Source organism: Siniperca chuatsi, linkage group LG6 (genome assembly GCF_020085105.1).
Source record: "Siniperca chuatsi isolate FFG_IHB_CAS linkage group LG6, ASM2008510v1, whole genome shotgun sequence".
In the NCBI taxonomy this organism is placed as follows: Eukaryota; Metazoa; Chordata; class Actinopteri; order Centrarchiformes; family Sinipercidae; genus Siniperca; species Siniperca chuatsi.
Window position 1 is genome coordinate 8,524,018 of NC_058047.1, and position 12,888 is coordinate 8,536,905.

Sequence of the window (12,888 nt, forward strand, 5' to 3'; positions counted from 1 at the left end):
TTCAAAAGTTGTTATTTATTTTACTCTAGATCTTCAAGAAAAGTGTCAGGTAGTATACAAAATGTATTAACTGATGAATAAGGAAGACTGGAGTTGGCCCTTTAAGTTTTTATTGGAAGCAAATGTGAACCAGTGAAAACTGTATTGGACAAATTCAATGATTACAAATCAGAAAAGGCTGAGATACCATAAACAAAAATTAGACCAAAGATACCGTAAAAAGTGCAGAAACTAAGAAACTAGAATCACTAAAGTATAGACTTAACTATCAAATTAGTTACATTGCACATCATACCAGTAAGTATCATCAGTGAAAGAACAACATTATGTCTCCACAGGAAGTACAACACACTAGCATACTTAATCTAGTAAACAATACACAAGTAATGTAAAGTAAAATATATAACAGTTATACAGTCATTTAACACTTACTCATGTTGTATTAGCAACACATTAGCCTCACACAGCTTATATACTGTAATGGATAGCTTGGTAAGCACTAAACTGATCAGAAAAATGAAATTAGCAAATCAACAATCACAAAACTGCTATAATAAAATTAGTATCTGCAGAAAATGCTCCAACAAGGGCATTCAGGGAGTAGATAAAAGATGCCTGTTAATATTTGCTTAATCACGAATCTGACTAAATGGAAGTGTTTACACACATTTTACATTTGTGATGCTTATCTACAAGGATCACCCTCAGGTCAGCCAGGGCTGAGGAGCCCACGATCAGAAGCCCCTGGGCTGCCCTGCCTAGTAGGTAGGTTAATGGACAGCACAGCAGTGTGAGGGTCTAATTGAAGGAGGGAATAGAACATATTGCAAACATGATATACTGGCAATGGTAACAGGTTCATCTAGTCATATATAATTCCTGGGAAACTATTTCAGCTACTATTGTGGCATTTCTGTAGGCAGTCTTTTCCCACTTTCATAACTCTCTTGACTTAGTTATAGATTTATTATGCATAGCTGTACAGTCTAATGCAATTCAGTACAATAACCTTCAATAAAACATTTTAGAGGCCTAGTTAGTGGCGGCAGTGTTTCAGATTGCACGATTTTGAAAGGTGTTAGCATTTAGCAAACAATAAAGTTGTTATTTATACTAAGTGTTGCTGGAGTTTTGACCTCTTGAGTCTTTTTCCCTTCTCCATGCACCTTGGAAGTTGTGCCAGAAGTCCCTACCATGTGTCAACCCCCATTTACACGCAGGAGGGAGTCCAGAATATTAATATATAGTATATTATAATTGAATAGTCAATGCAATGCAAAAGCACAGGATCAAAATTCAACATAGCTCTTTCTCCCTTGTCTCCCTTCTTGTGAAAGAGCTGCTGGACACCAAATGCGATTCCAAAATCCACTCTGCATATTGATATCACAATCACATCTGTTTGGATAGAGCTTTTTTAAAGCACTCTCCATTCGCCAGCTAGCATGTTGCCTGCTGTACCGCTGCTATTCACTGAGGGATTGCAAACACATTAGAAAGGGTATTACTCTTGATGTTGGAGCTTGCACAACAGCAAGCCACTTCAAGGTAATTGTACTTACTGGGTTTTTTGATTGCCTCCTCTGTGGATATATATGGTTCCTGCAGGAGGGTACAGCTTAATATAATGGATTTTATAAACAATGGATGGCTAGTAACTGCTGAACACGGCAGGCGCTGCCTCATTTAGAGTTGTCTGCCTGTTTCACTCGATGCTAGAAGACTCTGGGCTTAATGTCTTTTCTCCAGTGTCTTACTGAAGATTTGTATTTCCAAAATTGAAAAAACTGTTTTGTTCTCTCTCACAAGACCCCCCTTTGTTCTTCAGAACTGATGCATTGCATATATTTCAGTGTCATTCTGGGTGAAAAGCAAATACAAAATGTCATGTTTTAGTCAAAGTTCAAAGAAAACTCAGTAAATTGTAGTCTGAATCATTCTCAAGGACACTCGGTCCATTAACGGTGCTGTCTATTTGTTGAATTGTCCTCAGGATCATCTCTAATTACTGCATAGAGAACAATCCCTTTTGGGAGGTATGGTAATCAAGCAAGCATTACTGCAATACATTATTAATATGCATATTCAATGGAAGAATTATTTAAAGCACCATGCATTCAGTTTGGAACATTCATGGATAAGAGTGTGGATTTATACAATTATTCTTCATATTATGTGAATCAGCTCAAGCTTGTCTTGTTGTTCGTGTTTGGGTCTGAGTCTAGCCTTGCAAAACTGATTTTTTTTTTTTTTTGCGCTCATTAAGATGTCTGATCAGAATCGAAGCTGCTTCTCTCTCTCTCTCTCTCTCTCTCTCTCTCTCTCTCTCTCTCTCTCTCATATATGTTTTTTTGATGTGGAATTCAAAGCCACTGCAAATGTATTTTTTATCTGGCACACATTTTTGCTGAGCGTACTGCCCACCCCTTCTATGCAAAGTGGGCTGAAGGAGAATGGTAATGACTTTGGCCTTATGGGACTAAAAATGAGTGATGTTCAAACACAGCCTGTACATCACAGCACCTGTCAATCAAACCGGGCCAGTGCCAGGTCTGCAAACAGAGTGAGCCAAAGAGTGTGTGTGTGTGTTGCTAAGCCAGAGGGGGGCAGTCTAGTTGGAGGAATGGAAGGATCAAAGCACCCAGGCTTGGTGCAGAGCAGAACAGACTGCTCCTCTGCATTCCTCCCTGTTTGTCAGCTCTTAACTCCAGAGATATGGGCTCTGGAAACCAGGCTTTACCATCAATGCACACACACACACACACACACACACGTGTAAGACATTTTAAAATAACTTAGGCTGTTGCTTAACACTAAAGCAACACTACATTACTAGGCCACAACTTTTACACTACAACAGAGCGCCTTGTAGGGGCCAGTTACAGTGCAAGCAAGCAAGTCTGCTATGACTAGCATGGCATTTTTAAATATAATACATTTGTTCATTATGAGCTCATTTGGATTGCAGATAAAGGCGATATTGCTGATCCTATTTTTTGTCAAAGCTTTGCAGGTGTATAACTGCCAACAGAGGCGTATCCTCAGTGCTAATGGTCACATTATTTAGTACGTGAGAGAGAGCGTATTAGAAAATATTGCTGTTTAGGGCCAAATTTAAATTGATAATCACACCAAGGAGACATATATGTGTTAATCAGCTGTGCTCATCCTGGTTGATGAGGAGGAGGAGGTTTGGTGAAAGGCTCATTAAAATTTGGGATAAATGACAATGCCACACAAGATCAGCCCTACATTGTATAGTTCCGTGGCTGACATGGCTGACGTAAATGTTTAAAGCAATTATTTTAGAATTTTCTGATCAGTCTCAAGTTTCCACTTTTGTCTCCACAAATACCATATTTCTGAATTAGACAGTAGAAGTGCCTCTCATTGTCAGCCCTATACAGTGCATTTTTATATATATTGTTAAGAATATAGGAATCTAAATGTAAACCTCAGGACCTGGATTGCAGTGATATTTAGTGCTCTTATCTGAGTGAGTCCAACCTGTACCATTCAATCAGGGTTCCATTGTAATTGTAGATAGGAAGAGCTTATAAATGAGTGCATATGTTATCTAAATTTTAGTTTTCAGATTTATGACTGAGATTTTCTCAACAAAAGAACCTGAAGGCACGAACAACAGAGTTGTTGAAATATATCGTACTCTCAAATGCATTACCACACCAGGATATCAAAATTTGACAAAATAAGCAAAGACCTGCGGTTTAATATAATGAATTACTTATCACAAGCAAGTTTCAAGTCTCAAGGCTTTCCATGTATGGCTTAATCTAAGGTGTGACTAATCTAGCCTAAAATTTACTGCGTAAGCAATGACCTTCCCCAGGTTATATTCCTTACCACCATAGTATTGTCTTTACATTGCCATTGCATTATCTTTAGCATTGTCTATAGCCAGAGAACAACCAGAGAGAATATTAACATTATAATCAATATCTACATAGAAACATTGAGAAACAATGGCTCAATGGCAAACAGTGATTTTACTGCAAATCTTTTGTTGTCAGTTTTAATGTTGTGTTGAAAATGACAGAGGGAATGAGGGGAGAAAATAAAAAAATTGACCAAGAGACTGATAATACAAGTTGGGGCTCTGTGACAGATGATTTGAATTTAAAATTAAGCAGGCAGCCCTTCTTACAATCGCATTCAGATGTATTCAGGCAACTGGATATTAGCTTTGTTGGGAGAGAAGCAGAATTCAAGCAGTTTACCATGGAAAATATTATTCACTTGCCATTAACTCCTACTTTAATATGAGGTCTGGGCAGCAGATGATATAGCCTGCGATACAATTCAGCTCAAATGAAACAAGCGGGGTCTATTAGCTTCAACAGATGTTTCACATAATTGGATTAACTTCATGGTTTCACATAGATTTCTTCACTATTTGTGTAAATTGAGTAGATCTCAGTCAATAGCTTTTTTTAGTTAAAACATGAACATTAACCATAAAGTTGGAGGTATTTAGAAACCTGTGAGTTTGGTTTCATTGGAAATAAAGCTGTGGAGTAGTAAATCTGTTAGTGCTGAGAGAAAAGTCACAGCTGCTCCACCAACAAATGAGCTGGACACGCTCTATAAATTTCTCAAATGTTGCCTGTTTGTGTGTGTTTAGGTTTGATGGAAACTTCAATACCAACGTCTCCAAGACCATCTGCTGTGACAGACTTTCCCCCACCGTCAACAGCCGAGCCTTCAACCCTGGACGGGACCTCAACTCAGGTTTGTTACACACACACACACCAGGTGAAGCGACATGAATTTGCTAATATACAAACTGACCTGATATAACAAATGAAACATGGACACACAAAGCTTACGCCATTTAAACTTTGGATTCCTTTTTTTTTTTTTTTTTTTTTTTTACTGTGGACTGCATGCCAAATGCTGAATAATTTAACAGCAGTTGCCATGGAAACCAATTTTTAATTAAGAAGTTGTATTATCTTTTCTATTCTTCTTATCTTCTGAAATGTTAAAACGAGAGGACATTGATCTGGGATGGAAATAATTAGCTGTGCGTGTCGGAAGAGATGTTTTTACAGTCTCTCCTGTGCTCCTTCACTCACACTTTCTTCCCTGTGTCTTTGTTTCCCCCTCTGTTTTTTCATCCCTTTGATTTTTAAAATGATTTTTATAGCCTGAGATCAAACGTGCTTTGTTTGACTGAACTTTGTCTGCAATTGTATTCAGGTAGTATATGTTTTTATCATCCTGTTGTTAAGGGCTTTGTCAGTTCTTTGTTTCTGTCCTCACTGACCTCAAGTGGAAATCGCATCAGTTGTCACAGAAATCAGGCATATTCATGTTGTTATAGTACATACATAAAACCTCAACATTGTCCTCATAAGTCATATGAGAGAGCAATGGAAAACAGTTTGATGGTGTTCTCACTGCTCCCACAGTACATTTATCGAGGCTCCAGATTGCATGAGCACATTGCAGAATATTACCATGTAAAACCCACATGTGTCTGTACCACATATGTCGGTCTGCATTTGATTAAAAAGAAAATGGACCAAATTGACTAAAAACCGGGAAAATGCCAACTTTCCCCTGTTGTGTTTTTCTGTTCTGCTGCCATCACTTGGTTAGCGGTGTATTCCTTCTGCTTCCAGAGAAGAAATATCAAGCTGTACTGCATGCATTCGTGACACATACGGGCTGTATTTTCCCGGAATATTGAACTACTTTCCCTGTGTCTCTTAACCTTCCAGTTTCAGTCCAGCACACACTGTAAAATCACTGTCAGTTCCCTCCAGGAATTTGTGAGTGTATGATTGCAAGAATGAAAGCAAAGTCTACTAGTCCCTGTAAGATTCTGTAAACTTTTGTACAAAAATTGTCAAATTGGAAGATTGTTGCTTATTTTACCAAACACTGCAGTTTTCTGCTTAAAAATAATCAATTTCATAACCGCTTTTACCAAGTATTTCCTTTTAAACTACATTTTTTTGGGGGGGGCTGTATTTCCCTATAACATGTCTTGTCAGGCAGTTGCCCAACACACACACATTTAGGACGTCCGAATCAGGTGTTGCTGCTTCAGAATTTTTGTAACTTCCTAAATCCAAACAAATCACGCCCACTTTCCACAGTGACTGTGACCATGTGTTCGGAGTTGAGAAAGTAAGAAAGATACGAACTTCTCTCTCGAGCTCTCTTTTTGTGTGTAAAACCAAGTGCTACGCCACGACTGCCTTTGAGGACTGACTATCTGAAAGTGTTAGCCCCATTTGTACAATTCGTTGTGTCTCTTCCCTCTCTGTGACGCCACGTTTTTTGTCCCGCATTCGAGTGTGGCCATTTGCAACAGGTAAGCACTTTTGCCATGACACAAACTCATTTATTTGAAGCATACTGAACCCTTTACTCCTCCATTGCACCCTGGATATTGCAACTGCCCCTCTCTTCCTTTACACGAAACCTCCAACATCATTTGATCTTCTTCTGCCATCCCATTGCCGCCCACCCTTCCCTCCTATTTTTTTCCAGACATCCCAGCCTGCTCCTCTCTCTGCAAACCATTCATAATGACTGCCATTCATAACACGTCACCATCGGCTGGGTTTTATTTTCCTTACAAGCCAGTCACGGCGAGTTCAAGTTACCCCTCCGCCTCCCCTCTCCTCTCTCCCTGTCCCTCACACTCAGCCCTCCTTGACCCCCACGTTCCCAGCGTATTCATTCTCTCCCATTTGTCTCAGCCCAGTCTAAACAAGCAGCTACAGAGAGAAAGGAGGGAGGGTGCGGGTGAGGGATAATTTAGAGGGAGAGAATGATGAATGAAGGAGAAGAAAGGAGGGGTGAGAGCTGATTGAAATGGAGTAATTGTATCAAGAGTGTATTGTATTCCTTCCATCTCCTCTCATCTCCCTTTTTACTTTTTTTGGGAGGAAGGGGAAGATAGGAGAAAGATAGTGGATGTGGGAGGCATAAAAGTGATGCCTGCAGGTGGGAGTGAAAAGACGAAGTGAAGGTAGATGAGAGATGACTAGGGTGGAGTACTGTGTGATTAGATGACTACTTTGATCCATCTTCTTTCTTCCATCCCTTTTTCCTTTTTGCAGCCTGCCTTCCTGTGCAATTTTATCCATTTCTCTGGCTTAGAGATGTTAAGTCACCTCCAATTTGTTATAATTTCTTCAGTATTCTCTTCATCCATCTCATCGTCTGTCTTGAATGGTTCCCAAAGGTGCATTTCTTCAGGAACTAAACTGTGTGTGTGTGTGTGTGTGTGTGTGTGTGTGTGTGTGTACACACATATTTATATTTTTCAAACACTGAATACATTGACTTGCATTCACCATGCCAAGTTGTTTGGCTATGTGTGTGACAAGCTGGGAAACAAACTGAACCAAAACTCCAGAAATGAGTACAAACCAAATGTTTTTTGTCCAGTTAATTGACTTGTCACGCTACAAGGCCTTGCCTTCATTTGCATAAAGTTAACTCAACTTGAACTTGCGGGAACTGGACAAATTACAGCATACTACTTGTGTTGTAAATTGTGTGGAGCCAGGTTTTCACTTCGAAAGCTGAGTGATGAGAGTGAAAATGTAGCACCACACACAGCATGCAGATGCTCACTATGATCTAGGTGTGGTCTGTTTTTTCTTCCTTTTTTTTTTAATAAGCCATGCTGGCACCGGGGCTCCATGGGTTGCAAGGTTGATTGGTCTGCCACTCAGGCTTTTTGTCTCCAACTGTTGTCCTGACTACAATATCTCAAATATTATTTGATGGATTGCTCTGAAATTTTGCACAGAGATTCATGATCCCTAGATGATAAATTCTAATGAATTTGGTGATCCCCTGACTTTCCATCCAGCGCCACCAGCAGGTCAAAGTTTTTCCTTATCCAGTGAAATATCCCCACATCTGCTGGGTAGAATGGTACAAAATTTGGTACAGTCATCCACGGCTCCCAGGCGATACACCCCAGTGACTTTGGTGACTTTTCCTGTAGTGACAGCATGAGGTTCATGCTGGTTTTGAGGACAACTATTGGATGCATTGCCATGACGTTCACGTTCCCCTCAGGATGAATTTTAACAACTCTGGTGATCCCTTCACTCTATGTAGCGCCATTGTTAGGTTGAAATTTTAGTTTGTCCAATATTTTGGTTTTTGACCAAATACCTGCAAAACTATTGACATTCCAATTAGCCTTCTGTGTTTCATGCAAAGTTAAAGTTAGCATGCTAAACCAAGATTGGGAATATGGTTAACATTATCTGCTAAACATCAAACAACATTGTGAGTATATTAGCATGCAGACATTAGATTTAGCTCAAAGCACCGCTGTGCCTAAGTACAACCTTACAGGGCAGCTAGCGTGGCTGTAGACTACTGAAATAAATAAGGACACAATGCTGTAATGTTACCATGTTTTTAAAGTAAAGTTTGCTAGATTTAAATAACAGTCTATGTTCACACTGTCTTTTGAGAGCTACCATAGCAGAGCTTTTTTTAAAAGGACAGAATGAAGATACACTTGGGTGGTACTTTGAGTAAATTCTTTAGATTTGTTTGCAATATCTGCTGCATTTTGCAGCGGTGGCCTGCCGCTCCAAAATTATTGCTGCAGCTTTTTCAGAATTTTATGAAATGTCATTAAGTTGTAATTACACGACTCTGCGGAGCTGTCAGCTCCACTTTGAGGATGAGCAAATGGAACAGTGACAGGACGTCAATCACTTGCAAAGTCATGACAGCCAAATAAACATCAGCGCAAGTACAGCATTTTCTCCTCAGGCAGAGTGACAAACAGGGCAGAGCGTAGTTGGACTGGCCATCGGGGGGCACTGGGAGAAATCCCGGTTGGCTGGTCGCCCATTATAAAACAAGAGCAGCCCGTTATAAAACAAGAGCGTTAGAGATGCGTCATCGGTCCACTTTGGTTATGCACCAGCATCCTCACCCCACCAGTTCAACTGTTTGGTTTTGGTAACACAGAAGACAATAAGGATAAGATAAGCAAGGTTTGGGTTTGGTTGGCTATTTAGCTATATCAGGTGCCTTTTGTTGAAACATGTTCAACTTTTCATAAAGTCGATGCGCTCGTCATTGTCACTTTTCGTGAACCGACCAAACACAGCCTGGATGGGGCGGAACATTAAAAAAAGGTTGACATACAGTAAACTTTCGAAATGTTCATTGTTATGCATGAATGGTTATGATTATTGACAAGTTAGTACTTAGCATTAAGAAATTAGACTAACCACCCAGGTACAACAAAACCCTTTCTGCACGCTGCTGGAAAAAAACCCTAGAGGAAACCCTGATCTGGATCATTCTCTACTAGCATGAGATACATAAAGCTGTATATATGGTGTGTTTATGTATTGATGTAGATGCAGATGTATCAAAGCAGGTCGTTACAAATAGTCAGTAGTATTAAGGTTGGAGGAAATGGGTGTCATATGGGTCCCATTTCTTGGCTTGTCTCTTTTTCTTCTCATCTTTTTCTGGGAACATCTAAACATCGGTGGCTGAGTGGAGCACTGTAGCCTGACAGATGTATACAGAGCCCTTCTTCCACTGTCAACACAACTGAGTGTTTCCTGTTTATATGAGCCTCAGAGATGGATGGAGTGACTGGGCAGGGATGATGTATGATGGGCGTCGGTGGTGTGCAAGAACCTACCGTGTCTCGGAAAAGTAGTTCTTTGCCAAGTACATGTAGCAAAGGTGTATTTTGGTGCTGCTTATCATTTTTGGCAGTTGGACGCTTTCACAGTTGTTCTATAACGTCTCTATTTGTGTATATATTTAATTTGTTTTGGATTTTCGTGTTAGTTGAATATTTGACACATGATTTTCCACCCCTCCCATAGACAAAAATGGGCTTTGGCTCGTAATATTGCTAGAAGGTTGGAAAAGGTCAAGACAGGTTCTCTTTTAGCAGGTGATTAATTCAATGTGATCACAAGCCAAGAACCACATTATGGGACTATTTAGCCCAGCTGACATGCACGAATAGCGGTTAGCATGTCTGGCAAAGACCATAGACTTAATTAACAAGATATTTGAAATCCTACCCCTGTCTATGGAAACCTCCATCCGAATAATAACAAAAAATCAGCTAAATGGCAAAATAGTTGGTGAATGCATACAGTTGCTAATGACCTCCAGAAACAACAATGAATATTTATTATTAGTAAGAAATTAAACATTTTAATACCTGGCTAAATCAAACCAAACTTTCTCTTAGAAATAATTATATTGGACTGAATATTATATATTAATTTCTAGCTAAAAACAAGTAGTAGTCTTGTGTGGCTACTAGGATTTAAGCAGAACAGAAAATGTGTATCAAATTGCAATTTGTTTTATAGCCCTGTAGCTAGAGCTTCTGAACTATTTTAGCCTGCAATCTGATTTGCATCCTAACAAGATTTGTGCCATATTGTCAATCTCTATATTTATAGGATTACCAGCAGTTCATTTAGTATACTGTTTTAGGACTTAAGGTTATTTGATTTGCCATGGTTGGTCTGCATATCTGTATTTTTTTTTAAAGAAAAAATGTATTTAACAGCCGCCTTATTGTTTCATGTTATTTTTGATAAAGCCTACTTTGATGGCTACGCTCTGTTTCTTCCCTCTCTGTCTCTGTTTGCCTGGTAAAGGGCCCAAAGTTTCTATTTGTGTCTCTCTGACTCCACCCTCCCTCCTCCCCCCATTTCTTTGTGAAAGGCCGTTTTGTGTTGCAGTGAGCGGAAAGGAAGTTGCTGGCTTTGTGATGGGATCTCTGTGAAGATACTGTTGACTCTGTGACCCAGTAAAAATCCTGTCTGTTAGTTTTGAGCAAATACTTAGGCTCGGTGTCTCTGCAGAGGTTGTAGTTAAGGCTGTTATTTCAGCTTGCCCTGCAGTCACAATTATGACATGCAGATCGACATCCGGTATCCACATGAAAGAAATGTACTGTATACTTCCCACTAGTTGAACAGTTCAAGCTTAGGAGTTAATTTATTCTGAGAGGTGTGAATGGGGAAATTCATTTACATGTGTATATTTAATGTCCAGTCAGAAAGGAATGTATTTAATTCCTCATCATGTCTGAATAGGCAGGTTTGCATAGTGTGAAAGCGCCAATGACAGAAAACAATGCACTAATGTTTATCAGAGGGAAAGTAGACAGAGTTACAAATGTTTGTGTGCAGCAGCTCGCAAACATGATAAAATGTGATTACCCAAATGAAGTAGACATTCTTTTCACTAAAACATGTTTTAAGTTGTCCTTTACAGTAATCTTTATATTATTTCTGACTCTGTTCAGACAGAACATGAAGCAAATTTTAGAGGCGGCACGATTGCGTACAAAGGGTACATCTCAGTTCCCGTATTTGATCGTCCTTCGCTCCTCGCTTGATCTAGAAATTGTTCGGGTTCGCCATCATGAAGGACGTTCCAATGCTCTTTTTTTTCTGCTCTGAGGAGCGAGGAAGGATCTCTGAGGAGACGTGAGCAGGGACACACGAGACCAATCTTTGCGGAAGTTTTTCACCGGACTGACACACCCCTTAATTGGAAATATATTACTGATTAGGTGCTGCAGCTGATCGGACTGATCTGAAACCGTATCACATCACTGTAGTTTCACACTGAAGTGGATAGACCGATAACAGAACCAAGTGTATTACTGCCAAGTTTTAGATTTTATTTGTTTTGTGATTCACCACCTAGTTGAAATAGTGGATCTGTGTTAACTGTGTTAACAACTTATTCATTCATTAGATTTGTTATTTCCCCCTTTAATCTGAATAATCTAACAGTCAGGGAGATAAGGAGAGTCTGATGTCTTTCAGCAATTAACACTTTTTAACTGTCTATCGTCATTTCCATTCAGTCACATAGCTGATAATCCTCGTGCTTCTGGTAACTATAGTATTGGACATGAATAGCATGATACATGAACACATGGAGTGTGTTTTTTGGACTGATCTTGTCATGTGAGTGGTTTCTCTCATCCACTCCGATTCACACAGAACTTTGAAAGGAGGGAGTTCCTAAAAGAGGTTGTGGTTCTCAGTAACATTGAAGGTTAAATCTAAGCAAAGAGAAACTCTCAAAAAGTACTGATCTTCCCATTTATTTGTATGTTTTACTTTCTCACCCTCCTCCCTGTTTCTCGCTCCCTTTTCCCTTTATCCTTCCCTCTTTTTAAAAAAAAAAACATTTTTGCTGTTCCCCCTCTGTCTCTTCTCCCTCTACAGTGTTGGCAGACAACCTGAAGTCCAACCCGGGGATAAAGTGGCAGTACTTCAGCTCAGAGGAGGGCATCTTCACAGTCTTCCCTGCCCACAAGTTCCAATGCAAGGGAAGTTACGAGCACCGCAGCAGGTATAGACCAACTTCTGCTTTTGTTTAACATTTGTTTAGTTTTTTTATTGTCGAGCTCAAAGTTACTCCAAACACACAATTTGTCAACAGATATCACTCACTTAGCAAAGTATCAGAACAGGCCAGCTGAGGTTAAAAACACATCAACTTGTTCCTGCCCTCGTCCTCCTCACCCTCTCTCCTACTCCTCTTCCTCACCCCTCCTCCCTGTTAGTTGCTTTGGGGTGGCCCAGAGGGCACGTTGCTGGCATGCCGCCCTTGCACACCCTGACCACACATGCCCTTGGCAGGAATGTGGCTCTGTACCACTAAAGCCTGTTGGAATTTCACACCTCCAGTGTTGTGGGTTTTTTTTGTGACCCCGGCTGAAAGACATCTCTTTCGCTCTTGTCTTTTCTTCCTATATTCTTTTGTCTCCCTGGTGTGTTTTGCATTTTTCTCTCAGTCTTTTTTTAATCATGTCTTTTGGATTTTTTTCTTGCTCTTCAAGTCAGTGAGCTGGCATACAGC

At 39.9% G+C, this 12,888-nt stretch overlaps 1 protein-coding gene across 1 annotated transcript in view; it reads left to right on the forward strand.

Annotated features, from left to right (window-relative positions):
* Positions 1–12,888, forward strand: part of cachd1 (cache domain containing 1) — an 88,279-nt gene that overhangs the window by 42,817 nt on the left and 32,574 nt on the right. Inside the window, exons 4-5 of the mRNA XM_044199522.1 lie at positions 4,643–4,749; positions 12,252–12,378. Of these exons, the coding sequence (XP_044055457.1) occupies positions 4,643–4,749; positions 12,252–12,378 (234 nt within the window). The remainder of the gene's footprint in view (positions 1–4,642; positions 4,750–12,251; positions 12,379–12,888) is intronic.